Here is a 24,222-nt window from a genome sequence, read left to right on the forward strand (position 1 = left end):
ATGATCCTTGATCTAGGAGCAACAATAAATCACCACCCCACTCCCACCCTCACCATAAGGGATTGGTGGTGGTGCCTGCCAACTCCCCCTGGCAAAGTCAATACAGTCAGTCACGTTTAGGTTGCATAGAGAAAAGGGCCAGTGCTACAGAGAACCTGATTACTGCTGGGCCAGGACATAAATAGGAACTTGAAGCTGCCTTAAAGAAAAAACACGTCCTTCTGAAGCTTATAATCATTTGGGGTTCTCTTGGGCTATTGTCTTTGCTTTAGAAGCAGTAAAATGCAACCACTATGAGGAGAAATTACAATTTCATGTAAAATTACAATGTTTTATTTTCCTCATCTGTCAAATGAAGACTGTGGACTAGGTTCTGAGCTATAAAATATGAAAAAACCCCTCCGATGGCAGTCATTGCTAATCCATCACAGCCTGGATAAGACCCCAGAATCTTATCAATATAACACTCCCAGCAGCCACAACTCACAAATCGGAATGTTCAAAGAGATGAAATAAATTTCCCGTCCTATATATGACATTAAGGAAAAAGAAGAGAGATAAAATCACATGCATACAAAATCAAACTTGGGAATATAAAACATATTTGTGTCAGACACTGTTAGCTGCTTCTCAAATATTTGACATCCTTAGCTAAATATGGAGATGTGACTGTGTTCTGGCCAATGAAATATAAGTGCAAGTATTGTGTGGTAGCTCCAGGAAGGCTCATTTATAATAGTTGAGTCAACTGAGAGAAATCTTTCTCCTTCTTACAGCTGGAGAGCAAGGTCATGGCTAGAGTTCTTGCAGCTATGTTGTACTTTGAAGTATCCTTGATGATGGAGCCTTTTTTTGCTTCTGACACCATGAAACCACAAACAAGCCCAGGACTTCCTGCCTCTGGGCTTGCATAATGTAAAAGAGAAATAATTTCCATCATGTCTAAGCTTCTATTATTTATTTATTTCATTGAACACAGCCAGATCTAATCTTAAGATTTAGCACATAAGGCAGCAATTATTCTTGCCATCTTACCTCCTTAATAAGGATGAAATAAAGATGACAAAGGAATGAAAACTGACTGAATGCTTAGGTGCTTTGCAAACATTGTCTGTCAAGGAAAGGCATTTTACATGCATTTCTTATTTAACCATCCTAACAAACATGGTTAGAATTATTTCTCCATTTCATAGACTAAGAAACTGAAGCTCTGAAAAATTTAGCAGTAAGTCCAAGATCAGAGAGCTGGTGGAAGGAAGAGATGAAATTGAAATATAGCTTTTTGGATCTATACCCATGGTCTTCTCATAATACCGTAATAACATCAAAATCATTAAGTGATTGCTTATGAAGTGCAAATCACTGAACGAAATTATGTTGGACATAACAGAGGAAGTATCAATATAGGACACGGTGCCCACTCTGAAGAAACTTCAAATTGAGTGACAGATTAAAACAAAAGTGAGAGACAAAATCTGATGCCCAACAGTTAAATAAACTACAATAAAAATGTCCCATTAGAGGATGTCGCTGACAAATAAATTCTAGAGATTTTGTTTGTTATATAAGCTAAGAGTTAGTGGTGACTTTAACTGCAAATATTCTCCTTGTGTGCCCTTCCTCCATCTCTGCCCTCCTCCCTCCAACCAACCTTCAACTGTGTTTTTGCTCTGGGCCTGATACCCTGCTTAGCACTGATGCCACAGAGGGGTGCAGCATGAAACATCACTCTCAAGAAGCTCAACGTAAAGCAAAGGAAATTCTCCACAGAAACGGAATTTATTCCAACGGAAATAATGAGCTGTAGATAATCTGAACAGATTGATGATGAAGGGGGAAACTGAAAGCGGTATTAAGAACTGCTTTCTCAAATCAGACATACGCCTGATGGATTTACTGATGATTTTTTCCACCACGTTTTTCAGATAATCTCAGGTCAAGAATAATCTGCAATTCTATGAAGAATACTCTAAGCTTGGGAAGCTACCCCCAGAGAGGTAGGATCTTCCAAAAAGGAGTCAGCTATTTACCACAGTCACTCCTCCTTGGAACGTGGGGTAAGATGCAGCTGGGATATTGGCTTCTTTGATTTGAGGTTTTAAACTAGCTCAGTGAGTATCTAGAGATTAGGTGAAACTTTATACAAATATTAAGAAGATGAGGCTAGGGACTTCCCTGGTGGCGCAGTGGTTAAGAATCCGCCTGCCAATGCAGGGGACATGGGTTCGAGCAGATCCCACAAGCTGCAGAGCTACTAAGCCCGTGCGCCACAACTACTGGGCCTGCACTCTAGAGCCCGCGAGCCACCACTACTGAGCCCGTGTGTTGCAACTACTGAAGTCCATGTGCCTAGAGCCCGTGCTCTGCAACAAGAGAAGCTACCGCAACGAGAAGCCCACACACTGCAACGAAGAGTAGCCCCCACTCACCGCAACTAGAGAAGGCCCGCGCGCAGCAAAGAAAACCCATCGCAGCCAAAAAAAAAAAAAAAAAAAAATACAAGGCAGATGGGACCAGATTTGGGGAACTTGGATGCCAAGTAAATAACTGGACTTCAACCTACCACGTAACTAGACAAAAAACTCAAGTCATGGATGATGCTATGATGGGCAAGATGACCAAATATCTCAGGATTATTAACAAGCTTCAGCATTTAGGGATGGCCTGGGGTTTGGGAGATGTGGGGGATAAGTCTAGCATTTGGAGACCAAGGAAGAGATACTTTCAGGAGTCTGTGCCTACAGTGATAACAGGGCAGGGAGCGGAGCTAACATATTGGTGAGCACTAACTGGAAACCATTAGTCACAACAATGTCCTGAAACAGAACAGATAAATGTGTATGACTTGTAACCATTCCACTAGACTAGGCAAAATACAAAGATTTCACTAGACTAGGCAAAGTACAAAGATTTGCAAAATAAAACTTAAAACTTCTTTGGCTTTACTTCCTAGTGCCTGGGCATTGAGGGCTCAGTAGGAACGTCAGGGCATTCTGAGATGGGTAAATTATCTCAGTTTTGTACTTGGGGCATGGTCACCTCAGCTCTCAATTCTCTTTACTTGCTCCAAATTAAACCGGGAACAACATCCTGTTCTTACAAAATCAAGCAAGTATGAAGAGTGTCATGGAAACCACAAAATTAGCAGTGAGGCTGTGAGCCAAGGATTCCTATACCTACCAATCGGTAGAGCTCAGTAATGCTGATGTCCTCTGGATCCACCATCGCGTACTCTTTCCTAGGCACCAGGTCCAGTCCCAGTTGTCTAGAAAACAGATTGCAAACATTTGGCGGAAGAGTCACCTTGACAGAATATATTAAAAATAATTTTCTTTACTGTATCACCCTAACATTCGATACATCATCCACCATGCTTCTCTCACCCATATTTTTTACCTTATATTAACCTCTCACCGTGATTGGAGTAAGTAACTAGGCTGAACACTGGTCGTAACTTGAGAAACAAAAGATGACAAAGGCAAGTAAATGGGGTCGGGTGGGAATGGGCCGGCACTCTTGGGGGAGCGCTCCTGCCACTGGGGGCCTTGGTACTCTATGGTGGGGAAACTTTAGCACCCTACAAGCTATTACCACAGAAACCCTTCCTCCTTGTAACTGGGGTGGAAACTAGAGATAGACATAATTTTGTTCTAGAAAATAGAGTTGAGGAGAGGGAAGTGTAGCCTTTAGGATTTGACCTGGCACCAAAATACCTAGTTATATCCAGAGCTAATACATTAATAGTGGGAATCTCTGGCAACACGTGCATGGTCCTTATTCATGGCAAGTTCTGGGGTCAGTCATTAGGAGAAACTCAGTAAAGGCAGGGGACAGAAATTAGGACAGCATAGGTCTACGCCTGGGGTAGCAAAAATGGCTTAATCTCCTACGTCAGGTTTCACTGTGACTGATATGTGAATTACTATGCTAAGAAATATTCTAAGGTTATATCCAGCCTCAGTGGGACCAAGTATGGTAACGGATTTGTGATGTCTTACCATGGACAGAGGAAAATGAGTATAATCTTGCCAGTTTCCCTCTAGTGACCTTGATAACACTCCTTTCCAGGCATCCACCTTACTGCACTGATGTCAAGGCTGTATAATTCTACTCATCTCCTTAACCGTCACAACTATCCCAAAGGCTTCATGACGTCTCTCTACCAGACTCCCCTCAATTACCCCACTCCGGGTCTCACACTTAATTCTCTGAGGATAATTTGCTCTACATCCCTTCCACATCATTACTCTCTCTAATATGGAAGCCTTCCTGCATGGCATTTCCAATTATACAACCACAGCTTTCTCACTGTTGTATTTTGAAAACATCCTAAAATTCTGTGACCTCCCCAAAACCTCATTAGAGGTTTCATAAGTAAAAACCTCTTATTAATTCAGCACATACTTCAAGCCAGGTACTTCCCCAGCCACCCTGTGGGATTGTTGGTCTTAAGATTACAAGACTGTGGCCCTCTTGACGGTAGGACTTGGCTTTTAGATACTAAAACAGTTTCTCACTTTTCTTCAATTATGTTTCTCTTTGAGAAACTTAAAAATCACACTCCCATTCTCTAATTTTTGTTGAACTTTCAAAGCACAAGCTCGGTAATTCATTTTCAAAATACCCATGTCTCCCTGTTAGTTTCTGAACTGTGTCATCCCAAAATCTGTACGTTGAAGCCCTAACCCCAATATGACTATATTTGAAAAGAGGAACTATAAGGAGATAATATAGGTTAAGTGAGGTCATATGAGTGAGGCCCTAATCCAATAGGACTGATGTCCTTAGAAGAAGCAGAAGAGACTCCAGAGATTTCTCTCTCTCCACGCATGCACAGAGGAAAGGCCATACAAGGACACAGCAAGAAGGCAGCCATCCGCAAGCCAGCAACAGACTACTCACCAGAAACTGAATTTGCTGGTACCTTGCTCACGGACTAGTAGCCTCCAGAATTATGAGAAAATAAATGTCTGTTGTTTAAGCCACCCAGTCTGTGGTATTTTGTTCTGGCAGCCTGAGCAGACTAATAAATTCCCCTTGCTCTACCTCATCAGGGGATTCTGATAGGGTCTGTTCCCCATTCTCTATCCCGTCCCAAGAGAGGACCACTGCACTACAATGTAAGATATCAGAAGACACCAGGTGAGTATTGCTAAGGAAAGATTATCTAGCAAAGGAAAGAGGATATAGGCATACCTTGTTTTTACTGCATTTTGCAGATATTACGTTTTTTACAAGTTGAAGGTTTGTGGCAACCCTGTGTCAAGCACGCCTGTTGGCGCCATTTTTCCAATAGCATTTGTTCACTTCATGTCTCTGTGTCACATTTTGGTAACTCTCAAAATATTTTAAACTTTTTCATTATTACATTTGTTATGGGGATCTCTGATCAATGATCTTTGATGTCACTATCTTAATTGTTTTGACATTTTTTAGCAATAGAGTATTTTTAAATTAAGATATGTATATTTTTAATACATATTGCCATTGCACATTAATAGACTACAGTACAGTGTAAACATGACTTTTACATGCACTGGGGAATCAAAAAATTTTGTGACTTGCTTTACTGCGATATCCGCTCTATTGCGGTGGTCTGGAACTGAACCTGCAGTATCTCTGCAGTGTGCCTGCATACAATCACATGTGAATCATGGCACTTACCTCCTTCCCCGCGGCACGTTCCATGAGAAGCTGCCCTACCATACTTTCTTCTGGGAGGGGCGGGGGCAGCTGAAGTGGTTTAGTCATCTGACCATCTCCCCTTCCCAAGCCACACCTGACTGGCCCACAGGTAGGCACCTGACCAAAGGACAAATAATCCCTGGACTGGCCAGCAGCTCATGAGTGGCTGGTATAAAATGCTCAGTTTGAACATGAATAACGGATACTGGCTGTCAATGAGATTCCTTCTTTGAGAATTTGAACCTGGAAATTCACATAGCATCAACCATCTGAGAAACATGAAGGACAAGTGATCTGCATCACTGCGGAATGACTGAGTTAAGACCAACTCCAGCAGCAGAGGTTCTGGAGTAGGTGTGGGATCCAGAACCTTCCTCAGCTTTGGGGGCCCAGGAGCTGGTGACCTGCAAGTCTTTTCCTCTCATAAGGCTTGGATTATTCAATTTCTGCTGGCTTCCTGGAGTCCTAGCTGTGTGAAGAGATTTTATATGTTTCTATTTTGTTCTGTTAATTCCTAGGTATATCCTTAGGATAACCCTCCCACTATGTGAGGTTTCTGAGCTCACAGAAGAGGGTCAGGACAGTGCTCTAAAAGACAAGAAGAAATGAGGCAAAGAGGGAAGGAACAGGATGGAAGGAGGACATAGGACATGGGAAGCCAGCAAGGGAAATGGGTGGGTGGGGGGTTAGTTTTATATTAACTCAGTCACTGAACTGCTCTGGGACATCAGGAAGGAAGAATGAATTGATTCTCCCGCCTGTATCATCGTCACAGGAAAGTCAAAGGACAGCACAGGACTCTACGGAGAACCGAGACAGGTGCTATTATTTTAAGTCTGTTCGAGGCTTCCAGGCGAGAACACTTCTTCTGATGGCCCCTTTAGGGAACAAGATGGGTTATCTCCTCCTCCCCCTCCCCCTCCTCCCAAGCTTCCTCCATCTAGAGGCTTCTCTTCACCACTCTTCAACAGTTTGACATACAACTTGAGACTGAACCCATCTTTCACTTATGTTCATCCCGAGATCTACATGCTGATAGACAATTTTGCAGAACAATTTAGTTTAATATGCAAGAGAACTATCTGAATTTGCTTTTCCATTCAGTAAGAAAACTATATTTAAAGGAATACAGCAAATGAACAATCTGTAAACTGTAAGTCATTTTAAATAAGTTGTCAAAGAAATTCAAAGAAAACAGAATGAGACCTCAGAAAATTCATGAATTTGAGGATGATCTAAATAAATTATATTGCTCGCTTTCATGCATCAATGTTTTACCAACTTACCATAAATTAGCCAAAGAACTGCCCAAAGAACTTACATGAGTCAAAATTGAGCCATGATTCAGTCATAATTAATGTTTTTCCCTCCTTTCCCTTCCTTCTCTCATCATCTTCCTTCCTAACACTGAAAAAGTATCATCTTCTTGCCTGCTCTATATTTCTAAGCTATTTTTGATAAGCTAACTTCATCCAACTTTCTTCCTATTTACAAACTAGTCTTTTAAAGGAGGACCAGTACAATGACTAAGAGCCAACATAATTCGGAGAAAGCTCAAAGTTTTTTCAAAACAAACAAAAAAACACATGAAAGATGGGCAGCCTAAGTCGCGGTCAAACAGTCTTCAGATCTACCCCTCAAAGTGCTACCCCATCTCACACAGCGAGACCGGAGGCTCCATGCATGTGGCTGGCAAATCCTCTCTCTCAGGAAGTGCTATGTGCTTTCAATCATGTTGCCCTGGACCGGAAAGGGGCCTTGGATCTCTTCTAGCTCAACTTACTCCTTCGACAAGTGAGGAAACTGAAGTCAAGGAGGGCTCTAGAATTTGCCTCCCATAGTAAAAGAGCAGAGTTCCTAGTGCAATGTCTTGCTGCATTCCAACCCTGCTCTTGTTTTTGATTCCCCAGAAGGAATAAATCTCCCCGAGATAAATGAATTAGGGCTGCTCTCCCGACTGTCGGTGAAAGGATGAATGGCACAGCTCACTCAACGAAATACCAGAAGGACTGTGGATGAGACAGAGCTTTAAAATGTGTTAGTGGGTCCATGTCTTCATACCTGTAGTATGTGATGTCTTAGCAGGAATCAAAACTGGCTTCTGATAAAGCGACTTGCTATGGTTAGAGGAAGCACACTCTCGTTTCAGATCAGTTTTTCCAGATTCAGTAAGAGGCAAATTTATCTGTGGTGCACGTTTTACTGCCTTCTCCTTTTTCTGTCAGCTTTTCTTTTATTCTGTTGCCCTAAGATCCTTTGAAGGTCCAAATAGCAAATGGGGATTTGGGGAGAGGAAAGGGAGGGAGGCTATGACCTTGTAGGATACCGAGGGACCATTTACCTTCCTTAAACTTAAGCCCATACAAGCCTAACATCATAGTCAAAGCTGGTTTATTCTAATTTCTCCCCCGTATATTAACATTCATACTTAGCACAATATCAGCCTTCATCAGAGCTTTAAGTGATTAGATATACTATTTAAAGTGCTTGGCTGTTATTTTAGGTTAGTCACTTACAGTTTTATTTAAAAGTAAATCTTGGTCAAGAACAGCTTTTTTACTGAGCTCTCCCAAGTAGCTCCTCAAAGAGACTAATATGTATACACAGGCAGAATCAGGGCAATAAGGATAGCACACCCCCCTCCCACCCAGGGTACCTGTCCTAAGCCTTTTAACAGAAGCTATTAGCATTAGTGTTTCCCTCCAGATTACACCAACGACCTACTACCACAATAAAGCAGAGGGATATATTTAGAAGGAAATTCACATGCCAAACCCAAAGCCTTGAAACAAGATGAATTTTTAGCAGACGCCATATCTGACTGACCCCAGTGAATATTTTGTATTTCATGAGCACTTGCACACTGTCAGAGCACACAGGGCAGTAGAGAACCGACAGCGTCCTGGGACCCATACCAGCCCTAGAGGATGCAGTTCTCGACTCTACTAGTGAGAGTTTGCACTAAGCCCCCCGAAGGGGAAAGATGGAAAAGCCTCCTCTGGTGTCTTCCAGAGATATGACGGCACAGTGGCTCACACGTGTGTCGCAGTCACATCTGTCGTGTTCAGCCACCAGAGCCCGCCCCCTCAGTGGCCAGTACTCACTCGTTGCCCCAGTCCAGGCGGGCGGTGATGTGGCGCTTCACATCCTTCATCCGGTCGTGGGTGAGATGCCCCACAAGCACCTGCCGCCGCAGGTCCAGGATTTCATTCATGATGTGCCACAGCCGGTGGAAGAGATCGCCTTCATTTCTCTGGGAAATACGCAAATGCGGAAATTCAATGGTCAGTCACTGAGACATGGGGTAACCACAGAGGAAACGGGGGGCAGTCCTGCTTACCCTCTGTGTGCTGGCCACTCTGTGGACAGATTCTCCATGAACAGACAAACTCTCCCCTCGGGTCCTCAAAGGCACTCACTGCTCTACATGCTTTCATCCCATTTCACAATGCTGTTCTCCTGCCCAAGAATCCAACTTCACTTCTCAGACCCCCCATGTCCCAGGGTCCTCACTAAGCCTCCACACCCAAGCTTGGTCTCTGGCTTTACTTACTCTGCTTCCCTTTCCACCTCAAATCCTCTTTCTTTAGCTCCATCCAATTCTACTACCCTTCAAGGCTCCAACCGACTTCCACCTCCCTCAGGAAATCTTCCCCTTATAACTCTTGTTCACATTCTTTTTTCCCCCTTCTCTGAAGCATGGCTGCATGTAATTAAAGCCAATTCAACAGAAAACACTGTTTTCCAATTATTTCTTGCATGTTGGTCTTAATGCTTTACTGTGTTCCCATCGGAAGCTGGGTACACAGAGGGCTCTCACACTCGTTCATTGATGAATTTTCACTGCTATTATCTGGTCAGTATTTAGACTTTAAAAAAAATGTTTTCTTTCTTACTTGTTAAACATTCATGTAAATTCAGGCTAATCTCCTGTGAAATTCACCAAGTGAGGAGGCTTAGTTGGAAAAAAGACAGGTTAAACTCCTGGCTTCAAATCTTGGTTTTGCCACTCACTAGTTTTATAGGCTTTGAGTGTGGCTTTTGTCATCTGTGAAACAGGCACAGTACTAACTTCCTGTAAGGTTATTTTATGGATTAGAGATAACATTTGTGAACAGACCCCGATAGTACACTGATTAAGAGCACAGACTTGAAAGACAAACTACCTCAATCTGCATTCTAATTCTGCCCTTCACTGACTGAAAAACCTTTGGCAGTGTATTAACCTCTTTGTGCTTCTTTTCTTATCTGTAGAGTGGCTATCATAGTACCTATCTCATAGGCTTGCTGTAAGGATTGATGACTTCATATATTAAAACTCTGAGAACAATGCTTGGTCCAGAATAAATATCATGTAAGTATCAGCTGCTACTAATGCTGTTATCATTATGGTTTTGATCCAGAATAAACCCTCTTATAAATATTGTCTTTATCAAAATTTAAGTGTACGTCTCTTCCCCAGAGGTATTTAGGGTAAACCTTTTATAAGTATTTCATCTTCCATCAACCCTTCATCTTTCTTAAGCAGAAGCCATGCTTTTACTTTCTACAAAAATTATTAGTAGGCTATATGAATAGTGGTATGAAAGTATTGAGATCATCGTTCATCTAAAGTCCTCTACAGAGATAAGCTGCCAGAAATACCAAGTTCTGTATGATGGGTAAAGATGGTCAGTCATAATGTTCTTTTTTTTTTTTTTTTTTTTGGTAAAAAGTAGTGATGGATCTTCTGCTTTATCAATGCTTGGTGACTAGAAAAGCATTTTCGTGTACTGTGCAGGTTAGACAATGTGCCAGCTGACCAAGAAGCATTCTCCATGACACCACCCCTGATCCTCTAAGATACCAATAATCTTGCTCTCAACTCCTACAGCACTCTCTTGAGCCTGTTCTTCTATAACCTCTCACTCTTTACTCACATTATACACTCCCATACAAGTCATTACAAAGGTGCTATAATGTTGTAAGTCACTGGTCAGTGTCTGTGTTCTTCACCTGGTGTAAGCTCCCAACCACAATGGCCGAGACTGTACTACGTAGTCCCAGCAGCTGAAGAATGAAGGAAGGAACACCTTGATTTAGAGCTGTTAGTTTTGGTGGATCTTGAGAGGTGGGTTCTGTTTAGACCATATAAAAGAACAAGCAGGGAAGATCAAGAAAAACTTGAGGAGGATGGACCTAGAGATCATCATACTAAGTGAAGTAAGCCAGACAGAGAAAAACAAACATCATATGATTTCACTTATACGTGGAATCTAAAAAAAATGTTGCAAAGGAACTTATTTACAAAACAGAAAGAGACTCACAGACACAGAGAACAAACCTACAGTTATCAAAGGGGGAAAGTGGGGGGGATAAATTAGGAGTTTGGGGTTAATAGACACATACTACTATATATAAAACAGATAAACAAGGACCTACTGTATAGCACAGGGAACTATATATTCAGTATCTTGTAATAACCTATAATAGAAAAGAATCTGAAAAAGAATATATATATGTATATATATATGTACACATACATATACATATATATAACTGAATCACTATGCTGTTCACCTGAAACTAACACAACACTGTAAATCAACTATACTTCAATTAAAAAATTAATTTAAAAAACTAAAATAAATTAAAAAAACTTGAGGAACTCTGTGGTCAGAAAGAAAAGTTCACTTGAGTCAAAGAAATTACATAAGGAAAATGTAAGTCAAATCTCATGCAGCCGGGGAGAGAGTCAGCTCTGCTTGAAATGACTGTCACAGTGTGACAGTCACTTGTCCTGCTCTTGGGGCAGGCGTTCTGCAGTTGTCCAGAAGAATGGGCTTGATTTCCTAATAATGTCACCTCTAGTTCTTAAGTCTAAGAGAACATTGAGCTGAGAAGAAGTCAGATCCTTTATAAAAGGAGAACAAGTTGGTCTGCTTTCCCTTTCAGGAAGGGGTGGCAGGAACAGCGACATACTGCAGCCCTGACCAGCAAAGCCTCCCTACTAGTGCCTGAAAACAGTACATATCTGTTTTGACAGCTAGTCAGAAAATGATGCTTCTTTAAAAACTGGATTTTAAAAATTGGATAGTTAGGAAGACTGTTCAAAACGTGAAGAATGCTTTTGATTTAATGTCAAATGAAAAAGGTAGGGTACAATATTAAACACTTAAAATAGAAAAATATCTAAACATTTTTACAATATGTCAGAAAATTTCTGCAATGTTTTTCTGCAAAAAGTGAACCGTAAGTACTTTAGTGTTGTAGAGAATGGGTAAGTTTTGATTTGCCTCAAGATGAAAATAATGTAATTTTTGGAGCAGCAGACCTCGGTTTACAGCCAGGCTTTCCCACTTAGCATGGGACCCTGGATAGATTATCTTTGATGAGCTTCGAGAATAAAAACTACCTGGCAGAGTCCCACGGAAGAGAGATGTGAAATACCCACCCAAAGGCCTGCACAAAAGTACTTGGTAAAAGATGGCTGCTGTATTTCTCCTAAACGTTTTGTGGTTAGATTACTGATACATTATTATTTTTTTTTAATTTTTTTATTTATTATTTTTATTTTTGGCTGTGTTGGGTCTTCGTTTCTGTGCGAGGGCTTTCTCCAGTTGCGGCGAGTGGGGGCCACTCTTCATCGCGGTGCGCGGGCCTCTCACTATCGCGGCCTCTCTTGTTGCGGAGCACAGGCTCCAGACGCGCAGGCTCAGTAGTTGTGGCTCACGGGCCCAGTTGCTCCGCGGCTTGTGGGATCTTCCCAGACCAGGGCTCGAACCCGTGTCCCCTGCATTGGCAGGCAGATTCTCAACCACTGCGCCACCAGGGAAGCCCTGATACATTATTAAGTGATATTTTACAGGACATTAATTAGGCCATTACCAATGTTATTAAAAAGAGCAAATAGCATTTCTCAAGCATCTGCCATGTGCTTTTTTATGCTAAATGTCCTACATATATTAAGTATATCTCATATACTACTTACAATTGACAAGATATTAGTGGCTCATCAAGCACCTTCCAATGGAGAAGCTAGCCTTAAAACTGTTAGGAAAGACCACAGACAGTACCCCAATACACTCAAGCATGATGAAGTTGAACCAAAACATTTAGCAAAAACGTTTACATCAGGAAAAGAGAAACAACAAGGTCCAACAGAGCCAAGTCAGCCAACTTCTCAAGGTCAAAAATCTGGTACTTCCAGGTTAAACTTTATATTTTTTCCTAATAGAGCTGACTACCATTCCAGTATCCAAGGAAACTCGGAAATAATTCTCTCTCTGTTTCCGTCACTTAGGACAGTAGGAGGTGAGAAGGTTACTCCTAGAGCTTACAACACATAGGTTTTCAAGCCAATCAAGTATGTCCCCAAAATAGATGCTCGCAGCCTCAAAAGCAGGTAAAAATAGCTAGATAAGGAAGAATCAAGTGGAAATTCAACTCTGTTCCTCACCAGCAGCTACATAAAAGGTAAAGTGCTGGTGCCTTAGCTCAGCTAATGTTTGACACTTACACTGTCATTATTTTTATAGTGGGTATTTAGGATGCAGTGATTTGAAAATTTCACACAGTTTCATTTTCCATGTTAGTGTCATGTACAATATTAAGTGAAATAATACTTGGGTTTTATATTCTTTCCAACACAAATTTTTTTAAATCTAAAAAGGAGATCTGCATTCCTTTGTAGTCTCCCAGCACAGAGCCCTTGAGTTCAGTTATCTTGACAGTGTATTTACCTCACCCCAGCAAAGCCTAGACACTGTGTTTCATCTAAGATCATCTTGTGGATTTTAGTAGTGAGCCCTAACGCCACCAGCTCCAGGAGGGCATGGTCAGAGAAATCCAACATCAAAAGGGTTTTTATTAGTGACTTTTAAAGATTTTCTTGCCTCAATGAACTATCCTATTGCATTTTCTTTTTTTTTAATTTCTTAATTAATTAATTTATTTATTTTTGGCTGCACTGGGTCTTTCTTCATTGCTGTGCACAGGTTTTCTCTAGTTGTGGCGAGCGGGGGCTGCTCTGCGTTGCGGTGCGTGGCCTTCTCATTGCGGTGGCTTCTCTTGTTGCAGAGCACGGGCTCTAGGCGTGTGGGCCTCAGTAGTTGTGGCTCGCGGGCTCAGTACTTGTGGCTCACGGGCTCTAGAGTGCAGGCTCAGTAGTTGTGGCACACGGGCTTAGTTGCTCCTCGGCACGTGGGATCTTCCCAGACCAGGGCTTGAACCCATGTTCCCCTGCATTGGCAGGTGGATTCTTAACCACTGCGCCACCAGGGAAGTCCCCCTATTGCATTTTCTATGTAGCAGAAAATAAAAACGGTCATTCTGTGCCCATGTCCCTCACTAATTTGGATTTTCTCTTTGACAGGCTATTTCAAATCATTTTGTCAGGTAAGTACACCTTTGTATTTTGCGCACATCCCTTCAAATGATTAAGCTGTTCTATAAATTCCTTTGAAAATCAGAGAAGAAATAAATTCATCTTCCCCAAAATGTCACCCCCAATTCCCCATATACAGTGGTTCAGAGTGAGGGGAGGGTGCTAGATTTACATCTGAATCCCAGCTCAGCCATTTTCCAACTACTTGGCCTCCAGCAAGTTCTTCACTCTCGACCTCCTTTTCCTCATTTGTAAACTCAGGATGATCATAGTCTTTTATTTCCTTGAGCGGTAGTAAGGATTAAATGAGATACTACATATAGAGTACTTCCCACAGGGTTTGCACCACAGAAGACTCTCAGTAAGTATAACATGTAAATAGGTAAATAAATATACCCAAAACACTGACCCCTTTTTTCCCCAAGAAACATTCCTTTCTCTTGTATATTTAGAATATTCTCATTGATTCTGGCTAAGCAGCCTATCATTTTCATTATACTTGAATAATTCATAGAGAATTAGAACATAAAAAATACCACCAATATGAAAATTGCATTGAAAAGAAGTTTAGTTCCCCCTGAAAATTAAATGTATTCAGAAAGCCTAACCCTGGTTCCATGTAAACCATCCTATTTGATTAGATGCCAGGAAAGTGATCTTTTACCTTCGTGCGGCTTGAAAAAGAACTTGCAAAATCCATGCTAGATGGACACAGGGATTAAAACAACACTGAGTCTTTTTTTTTTTTTTTTTAAAGTAATTTATTTATTTATTTATTTATTTTATTTAATTTATAGCTGTGTTGGGTCTTCGTTTCTGTGCGAGGGCTTTCTCCAGTTGTGGCAAGTGGGGACCACTCTTCATCGCGGTGCGCAGGCCTCTCACTATCGCGGCCTCTCTTGTTGCGGAGCACAGGCTCCAGACGCACAGGCTCAGTAATTGTGGCTCACGGGCCCAGTTGCTCCGCGGCATGTGGGATCTTCCCAGACCAGGGCTCGAACCCGTGTCCCCTGCATTGGCAGGCAGATTCTCAACCACTGTGCCACCAGGGAAGCCCAACACTGAGTCTTATTAAGCTCTCTATCCCCAATTCCTGGAGGAGTACTAGTGACCTACAGCATGTGCTCAAATGCTAGTTGACACTCCCGTTCAGATATTTCTTAAAACAATTCTGTATCGGAAACATGATGCCATTAAAAAGTTACGTACCACATAGAGTTGTTTCCACATGGTTCCCCAGTCTCTTAATGTTGATGTCATTTCTGTGATAACAGAGTCTTCAGTGGGAATAACCATTTCAAATTGTCTGTGAAATTGAACAACAACAACAAAGTGTATATGCAAATGACATAGACAATAATCTTCTTTTAAACACTCTAAAAGACCAACCAGGAAAGGAAGCTGCAGAGTTATTTTTGGTTCTGCAGGCAGTAACCGGGATCCGATTATGAACTTGTGTGAGGAATGTAAAGTGGGTTACGGCAGTACCATAACACAGCGACCAGCCACTTTATCCAGATCAAGTCTGAGCAGTGTGGTGGAAAGCAACAATAGCAGAAGAGTTCTGCTCCAGCCACAGTTTGACCTCTAAAGAGCAACTCGTCTAACTTCTCCAAGTCCCAAAATCCTTGTGTGTAACATGAGGTCCCCAGGCTTACATAAACTGTGAGATGGCTTTTGCTTTCCAAGCTCTATGACCATAGGACTCAAAGGGAGGGACAGGCTCGTTCAACGATCAGGCTTTGATGGCTGCAATCGTCTAAACTAACTCACTGTTATGAACAACCAGACACTGAGATACTGACTGAACACTCACTTGTTCTCATTAACACTTCATTTTCATGACTTGCCAACAAGACCATGAAAAATGATTACTACTATCAGTAATGTTGTCATGCATCACAGAACTTATTAAGGGTTTGACATCACAGATATTTGAATATCCATTGCAGAATGCTCCGCTCCATGATTAGTGTAATATACTTCTCCTATTTCTTTTCTAAACATCAGAATCTATACTTGGAAAATATTCATACCAACATCTAGCAGGGTATGTATGGTGGTCCTAATATTAAGGAGATATAGAAGGAGATGGAGGGAAAAAAACAGAAGATTGACTTGGTCTTCTGTATTCTATCTTTGACATACAATAAACTTTTCTTCTCGTCTCTAGTTTCTTTTTTCACATTCTTCCAGTTTTTGTGCAGCTTAAAATGGCTAAGTGCCTATTAATACTACAGCTTCTCAAAAGAATGCTAACCGACGGTACTGATGGGGATTATCTTCTTCATCTGAGTATTTTTTTCCAAGGACAATATCTAATATGTAGACACCGAACCAGGTGACATGGATGATCAAGGGAAAATTACTTCTTAGCATGAGGCTAATAACTGCTCTGCATTCCTTTTTGATGTTATGTCCAAAGTGCATATAATTTTTTTTGTAAAGTTTTCTTGACAGCAAGTATGGGAATTAAAATCTTGCCTTGATTTCTTCACCAACAGAGCCTCTTCTCCTCATTTCATACTGCTGCTAAAGTACTGACCCTGTGAATGTTTTACTCCTTTCTAGAGCTTAAACACTGCTGAAAACGTAAAGCTGGGTTGTAAAACTAGAAATAAAAGTAAACAGTAATATATGAACTGTGACATATATAGAACCTTTTATCAAGTCTACATAATATGACATTTTCAAATGGTAGTGCATTTATTTTGCTTTTGAAGCAGCTGTTGCAATTTAAAGGATGAATATCTGGAGACAGAGACTATAAAATGATAGAATGCAAGGTCAGGAGGGAACAGTGAATTTCCAGGAAAACTCAACAACCTACCTAACATTTAAAAACTGAAATGACCTCAGCAGGAATTAAACAATAGAGAAGTGACCTCACAAACTATAATTTAAGGACCCCTGTTAGTCCTGCATTGCTCTGCAGACCCAGGAAAGAACATAAAGGCAATTCAGTCTGTGGGAAGTTGATTTGGGGTTTGTTCAACCAAAATGTAAATTTTTAAGAAGCACAGAATTGCCATTTTAGGTGAGGCAGCTGTTTCCTTTTAATTATACCAAAATCAACATTCAAACATTTCAGTTGCCCCTGAAATTATATTTTGTTCAGTTATTCTGAGATGAACTTTGCAGCTATTTCATCCTGGTGGGCAATCAGGGTGCTAATCCCCTGAAAATAAGGCAGGTAACATCGAAATCCCAAAGAGGTTCCTCTCTGGGAAAGCAATCACCTGGCAATACGTGTTCTTGAATGTTTTCAGGTTAAAGTTTTTCTTCCAGCTAATAGTCCTAGAACCTAAAGTCTCAATGAATTCTAACATTTTTTTTTTTAAGAAAATAAATTCTGGTTCTACCCTGAAGTTCTCTTGCTGTATAATGCTTATCATGCCCTGTGTCAGGTGGAGAACCCACAGCCAAGTCTTAAACTTACACGACCAAATTCTGAGACACCTTTACCCATACTTAAACTTCCTCGGACTCAAGGGAGCCAGATACTCACCACTTACTGGCTGGGACAAAAATAAAAATAAAAAAATAAAAGAAGGTACTTGTTTCAATTAAAATTATGTCCCACCCCAATACAGTTTGAGAGAGAGGACTTTCACTGGGTGAACTGATGCTTGACGTTTTTGCTAGCATCCTCTCTTTTCTCTTCCTCTGTCAGAGTGTAAGATGGGGGCTGGGTGGCCCTCTGCTCTGGAGAGTTGAGGGGTCAGGGTGGGGCTTGGGGCAAAGGCAGCAAAGAACTCTGGCTGCAGGGGATCTGTTCAGGTGGACTCTTTAAGGGACAGGGTAGAAACCCTGGGTTTCAACATTGCCTAGACCAGATCACTAGGGCAGAAAGGTCAGAACAAAGAGTAAGCATGTGTTTTCTGGAGCTTGGTTTACTTGAAGGGAGCTGGATAGAGGCTGGTGGGAGAATTCCAAAAAGATTGATAACTCTGCTTGACTCACTTCTGGCGGATTATAACTGCACAACATTTCTGACGGACACACATTTATTAAAAGAGTAATAGTGGTGGTAATTATTAGTATTAGAATTATGTTTTTAATCTACTGTTTTAAATAATTACTACTACTACTATCAAAATAATAATAATAATACTGCTTAAAGTAACTGACATATATAAGACATATAACATAAGGATCTCCTAGACGCTTTAAGTTTTATCCATATACTCAAAGTAGTTATACCATATACTCTCAGCCACCTGAAGAAATTATTTCACTGAGCTAAGATTTAATACTCTACCTTTACAGAGAGTGGATATAAGAATCACCCATTTGAATAGCCTCCATGGAACTTTTCTGGTAAAAATAAAGTTTGAAGATATAATTTAATATGCTTTAAAATGTGCTTTAATAATTTAATAAATTCCTATTTTTTGCTATTTGATGAAAAATGCAATTTTTATGGTACAACCTGTATTGTTTCTTCTGTCATAAAATGAAAATTATTCAGTGATCCAATGCATATTCCCTGTGACACTGGCAGCAAATATTTGGATTCACTTAAAATGAATAATCTGCTTATGTTAACCACTTAAATAAGCAAGTGCTATTCTTTCATTCTGTGATATTTTATTTGAATAATCTTTTACCATAACAGCTGCTTTAAGTCCTTTTGGACACAGACTGGGAAAAACTTTTTAAATATATGAGAAGTCCTAAGTGATCAATGAGCTCAATCAAACAAATAGCATAGAAATGATGTTCTCTGAAGCAGAAGAGCGGCTTTGTGAAATGGTCACACAAGGATATGGTATTAACCCCAAATAGGAAAATAATGGCAGACTTGGCTGCTTATAATTCAGTAGTGAATCTAGGAAATTCCTGGGGTTGAGACATGACGCAGCATTTGATGGGTGTGACTGCCATGCTTCCCTACACAGCAGGAAACCAAGAAAACCCAACTCCTTTTGCCTAAAGCAGAAACTAACACACCATTGTAAAGCAATTATACTCCAATAAAGATGTTAAAAAAAAAGATTAGGCCGATTCCATGATTTCTGGACAATGAGAGACCTCCAGTGCCCTAGATCCTACTGTTGTCCGACACACAGACGTGGTTCTTTAATTTTCTCCCCCAACTGCCTTAGTGTAATCTGTCTTTATCAAACAACACAGACAATGGCATGATTTTCTATAGTTCATTTTTCAAGACACTTACTAAGTCTTCAAATTCCAAAATAAGTAATGCTTCCATGAAAAATCCTTCAACTATCAATAAAATTCATTTCTTACCCTTTGTTCTTTACACAGGCATTTTTCAAGTGAACGTAGCTGGAAGGAAATATACCCTGAAAGAGAAAACATGCAGGTTATGGTTCTAGCTGTCTATTACACCAGAGCTAGTTCTGTAAGTCATATGTATAAAATACAGCCACACAACCATAACAATACTAGGAAGAAGGAATCTCTAACACATTCTTTAGGCTAAATCTATTGTAGCTTAGACCCATTCATTTTATTTTCTACTACTTACCAGTTTACAAATTTAGAGATACTTTAAAATAAATATAATCAAAAAATTAAACCCCACTCAAAAGTATATTCTTTATAAAACAGAAAATTTTCATATTTTCAAGAATTCTATATAGAAAGCATGTTGAATAAGAATTTTTTTTAATACCACAGTATTGAAAGAAGGGGGTTTTGTTTGCTTGTTTTGGTTGTAGTTCTTTTTCTTCTCTCCAAAATACTCATGTGTCTATTTAAAAATATACACTAAAAAATACCACAATGAATCTGGAAACAATCTGTGTATTACATGTTAGGGAAGATCTTTGATGAAAACATAGCAGCAATTAATCACCAGGCTGCCATTTTGATGGAATAAAAATTAAACAAAAGAAGCCACGCTAGCTTAAAGCTTTTTATTGTAGGGAAAAGCTACGACAAGGAAATTATTCCTTTGTTCTAAATGAGAAATTGAAAAAAACAACATTAAAGAGAAGAGCATCAGTTTTATTATCCATTAAACAACAATATTCTCTGAATGATTTTTTAGGTACAATTAAATGACAAATTCAATTAAATATTTAGGAAAACAAATATCATTTGAATACATTATCACCATTGTGGACCCAAGGATAATATAAAATTTAACTAGCAAGTTCTGTAACATACAACAGTAGTAAATAGGTATATAGGTTAAAAAAATAACTTTTTTTTCCTTTGGAATTTAAATTTACCTTAATATGGTAGGAATAACAAATAGAGTAATTATAGTAATTAACAAGAAAAAGTCAGAACTTGAGGTTCAAAGAGTAACAGAAGTAACAAATCATAACACATTTTTTTCTCAAGCATGTACTAAATGAAAAATTAAATACTGAAGCTACATTTGCATGTGCCTGCAGATGTCCAAAAATAACTTTAAATGAGGGCTAAAGTATCAGGCTCTCCTTTAGAATGACCTAAAATAAATGAAATAAAGTAATAAACACAGTTGGATGATCCAGAAAAAAAGGTATATTTAAGCAGAAAGGCAGACAAAAGAGTTTAGATTACTTATCTTAGACTTTAGTAATGAGAAATTATACAATTTCTTATCTACAATCCTAGTAAAACCAGAATTAAGCCGAAAAATGAACATGACATGTAAAAAAATATTAGAGAAATGTGGGTAGCATGGGTAGATTCGAACAAAGTATTAGAAAAATATAGATATTAGCGAGGATTAGTGTCAAAATCATAAACTACATAAATGAAAGGTAAAAGAAAAATCACATTACTTCCTACTATAATTCCTTAGGATTTATATAAATATATAAAGGATAATGAGTCTTCGTTTTTGTCTGGAATGGTAAGAAAGATGGACTCTTTATATGATTTTCCCACATTTCAGCTCCTCAAATCCAAAGGGACTCTTAACATACCCTACAATAAACCTGTTTCTCCACACCAACTTTTTACAAATGATACCACAGAAAACTTAAAGATTAAATACCTCTATTAAGTGTTTCTTTTGGAATATATATATTTCCCCTGCCTGAATTTTACTTTCACTCTCTGTGAAACTAACACTTCAAAAAGATTTTTTTTATATATAGTAAGCCTATTAAGGTCTTCTCAGTATAAATTTCAAGAGCTACATAGGATTATCATTTGAATAGCATGTCTTAACTATAATCCAAGTTCAAAGGAATTTCCAAAATTATGAAAATCTGTATTGCCATTTAGTATTTCAACTAAGAGTCCCAACGGTAATTTCAATTGTATAATGAAATAAAGTAAATTAACTATCTTTCTTAAAAATCCCAAAATTATGGTTAAAAGCAATAATTTTTACCTTGATATTTGGGTTTTTTAAGGCAAATCCTCTGTACCAGCCTGTGGAGAAATAATCATGGTCATATTTCAATAAATCATTACAATACTTTGAAGAAATGATTAGAAATCAATCTGTCCTTTACTGATGGAATTTTACCCTACATATAAATATTCTAGGTATAAACATAGTGGGGGTTGGGATTAGGCTAGACTAACAGTCAAGTGACTACTAGTTTAAGTCTTCTATTAATAAAATCATTTACAAATTGTATTGGAAACGTACATGAAAAATAGAAGCATGCATAACGGAAGTAAAGGCTTTGGAATCAGAGTATTGCGCTTAAATTCTGGCTTTGCTACTTATTAGCTGTTGAATCTTGGGCAAATTAATCGACCTCTCTGAGCTTAGTTTCACTCCATTTTATAAAACGCTACACTACATCCCAGGGAAATTCAAAAATCTGCACAAGATTTAACATAGTTCCAAATTCTCTTTGCCTGACTACAAAGCACAGACCCTACCATCAAAGAACAGTGCTCAGCCAGCAGTTCTGTAGTGAATTCACACATTTCTTCAGCCTACCATCTTGGGTTAGGATCAGTCTGATAGCCTAAGAAGAGTGAAGCCAAGTCTCATCCACTAAGAGAACTAATGGCACTCTTTTCATCCACACATAGTTTTTATTCTGTAGAATGCCTATTACTTAACCTCCAAGGAAATCTGAATCAATTTTACGGCACTATCCTTAACAGGGAACATATCTTTTTATAGTTTAAAACAATTACAGGGTGTGTATATATATAGATAGATAGATACATATATATATATTTATATGGTTAATATATAGCCCCCTATAAATGTATTATTTTCAATTTATTTTTTCTTCAAGAATAGAAACCATTTTGCTTACTGGTAAGAAATTATTTTATCATGTAACAAATGTTCTATGGAATTGAATATTTTTTTGATTAATTGAACTTTTAGAAAGAAGTATTTGAGATTTGTATTTAACTATTTTTGTTCCTCATAAGTTTTCTCAAAAGAATATATTGTAAAACATCATTTTGAAATCAATCTGGAGAGAACAGAATGAATTGAGAATTGAAATCTCTATAATGTCAGGGTTTACTACATCCCTTAAAGACATCCATCCAAGAAATATAGCCATTCTTAAACAACTATTTTAACAGAAACCAAAACTTTTTGAGAATTGCAGATATGTCACAGAGAGGTCTCTGTCCAACTACATCATACAGAAAGGTTTTCAGGTTATAAAACAGCTCCCATTAGTTGTGAAGCCCATTTTCACCAATTCAAAACAGACTTTATATTTATCTGTAAAGAAAATAGAAACAAAATATATCTGGCAATGACAGAGAAAACCTTTTATTTTTATTAGTTACATTGGACAAAATAAATGTCCATGTATCACCACCATTTAATGACAGGCTCTAACTAAAAGTAATAGTTCTATTTGGGAGAACACAATTTTGCCAATAATGAACCTTGATATGATAGAATCTTACCATATTATAAATTCCTAATAAGGACAACATATTAAGAGGAAAAACAGTTATCTTTGGATATACTGATAGGACTTTACAATGTGGCCATTTTGATAAGAAAAAAAGAGTAGTCATTTCATCTGGGATCTTTTTAAGGACTAGAGTTTAAGGATGTTTTGTTGACCAGGAATACAAGCATCTGAGAACATACATATTAGGCTGATTGAACGTGATACCTGTTACATAAATTAATCATACAAGTTCATTTAACATTTCAAATGCAGTAAATAACTTCATCCCAAATTTGAGGGAGGTGAGGAGGAGATGGCTGCAGGACTAGAGCAGAGTTTGCCTGGGCAGGAGTCCCACCTGGAGGCATCTGGTTACCCAACCTGGGGTAAGCCATTTCTGCTCTGGACCTCTGTTTCTTTCTGTCCTGGGGAACCCACCAGACTCCTGACATTCTAAGAAAGGCCTTCTTGTTTGGCCCCGAGTCATGAACTCTCACAAATTCAATAGCCTCAATTGCTTTCTATGTTGGCATCTAGTGAATATAAGTAAATAATATTAGGAAAAAAAATACAATCAGCTTAAAAATACCAAATAATGCTTTCCCATAAGCCAAACATTCAATATGTAAGAAAAAAGTTTTGTTAAAAATGGTTCACTGTGACTACTGGGGAAATTCCAGGGATTGACAGAAGTATGGAAACAATCTGTAAACTTTATGAGCTGTCCAATGTTGCAGGAGATTGTTTATACAAACAATCAACACTAGTCTACTTACCATCACACTTCTCCAGGATCTGAACTGTATCTCCAATTTCCAATGACAGGCCATACGGGACAGTTCCTCGAAAACTGGCAATAACTGTAAGAAATGACATAGAATATATAGAGATGATCATCCTATCAGTTATAGCCAGTTATACTGCTTACTATTAAATGTTATTGACTAAGAAAAATGAATGTGAGTAGGAAATACACATTGATAGCTAGAGCCGGCTGTCATATTCTAATTTGACAGATTCTTGAAGAAAGTCAATCTTTAAGTTTACATACTTCGCCAACTTCTTGGTCGAATAAGTGTTATTAATACAAATTTCAAAGATGTGGAATTTACTAAGAGAGTAGACAAAATATCAACAACGTCACCCAATAGCATACGTGAACAAAGATATTGCCTGAAGAGCCTCGCAAGGAGCTGTGCCCCTCTTGCTCGCTGTTACAATCACTCCCCATACAGATGCCCACCCCACGGTAGTTACTCAATAAATATGTGTTCAATAATAAGTAAGGAATATATTTCTTACTCATTAATAAGCTTGGTTTACCTTTCTGCTACGCTGTTTGCAGGATATTTCTCTTCCAGAAAGTCCTCA

The 24,222-nt window shown here is 39.0% G+C and overlaps 1 protein-coding gene across 3 annotated transcripts in view; it reads right to left on the minus strand.

Moving 5' to 3' along the window:
- Window positions 1-24,222, minus strand: part of DOCK4 (dedicator of cytokinesis 4) — a 490,817-nt gene that overhangs the window by 260,667 nt on the left and 205,928 nt on the right. For all 3 annotated transcript variants that reach the window (XR_014266607.1, XM_082472224.1, XM_082472223.1), the window contains exons 2-7: window positions 23,628-23,711; window positions 21,354-21,394; window positions 19,304-19,359; window positions 15,260-15,356; window positions 8,790-8,938; window positions 3,181-3,265 (exon numbers count right to left, since the gene is read on the minus strand). Coding sequence is in view for 2 of the 3 variants with exons in the window: in XM_082472224.1 (XP_082328350.1) it covers window positions 3,181-3,265; window positions 8,790-8,938; window positions 15,260-15,356; window positions 19,304-19,359; window positions 21,354-21,394; window positions 23,628-23,711 (512 nt within the window). In the remaining variant the exon portion in view is untranslated. The remainder of the gene's footprint in view (window positions 1-3,180; window positions 3,266-8,789; window positions 8,939-15,259; window positions 15,357-19,303; window positions 19,360-21,353; window positions 21,395-23,627; window positions 23,712-24,222) is intronic.

The sequence above is a fragment of the Balaenoptera physalus genome, assembly GCF_965194825.1.
Source record: "Balaenoptera physalus genome assembly, chromosome: 8".
NCBI classification, from domain to species: domain Eukaryota; kingdom Metazoa; phylum Chordata; class Mammalia; order Artiodactyla; family Balaenopteridae; genus Balaenoptera; species Balaenoptera physalus.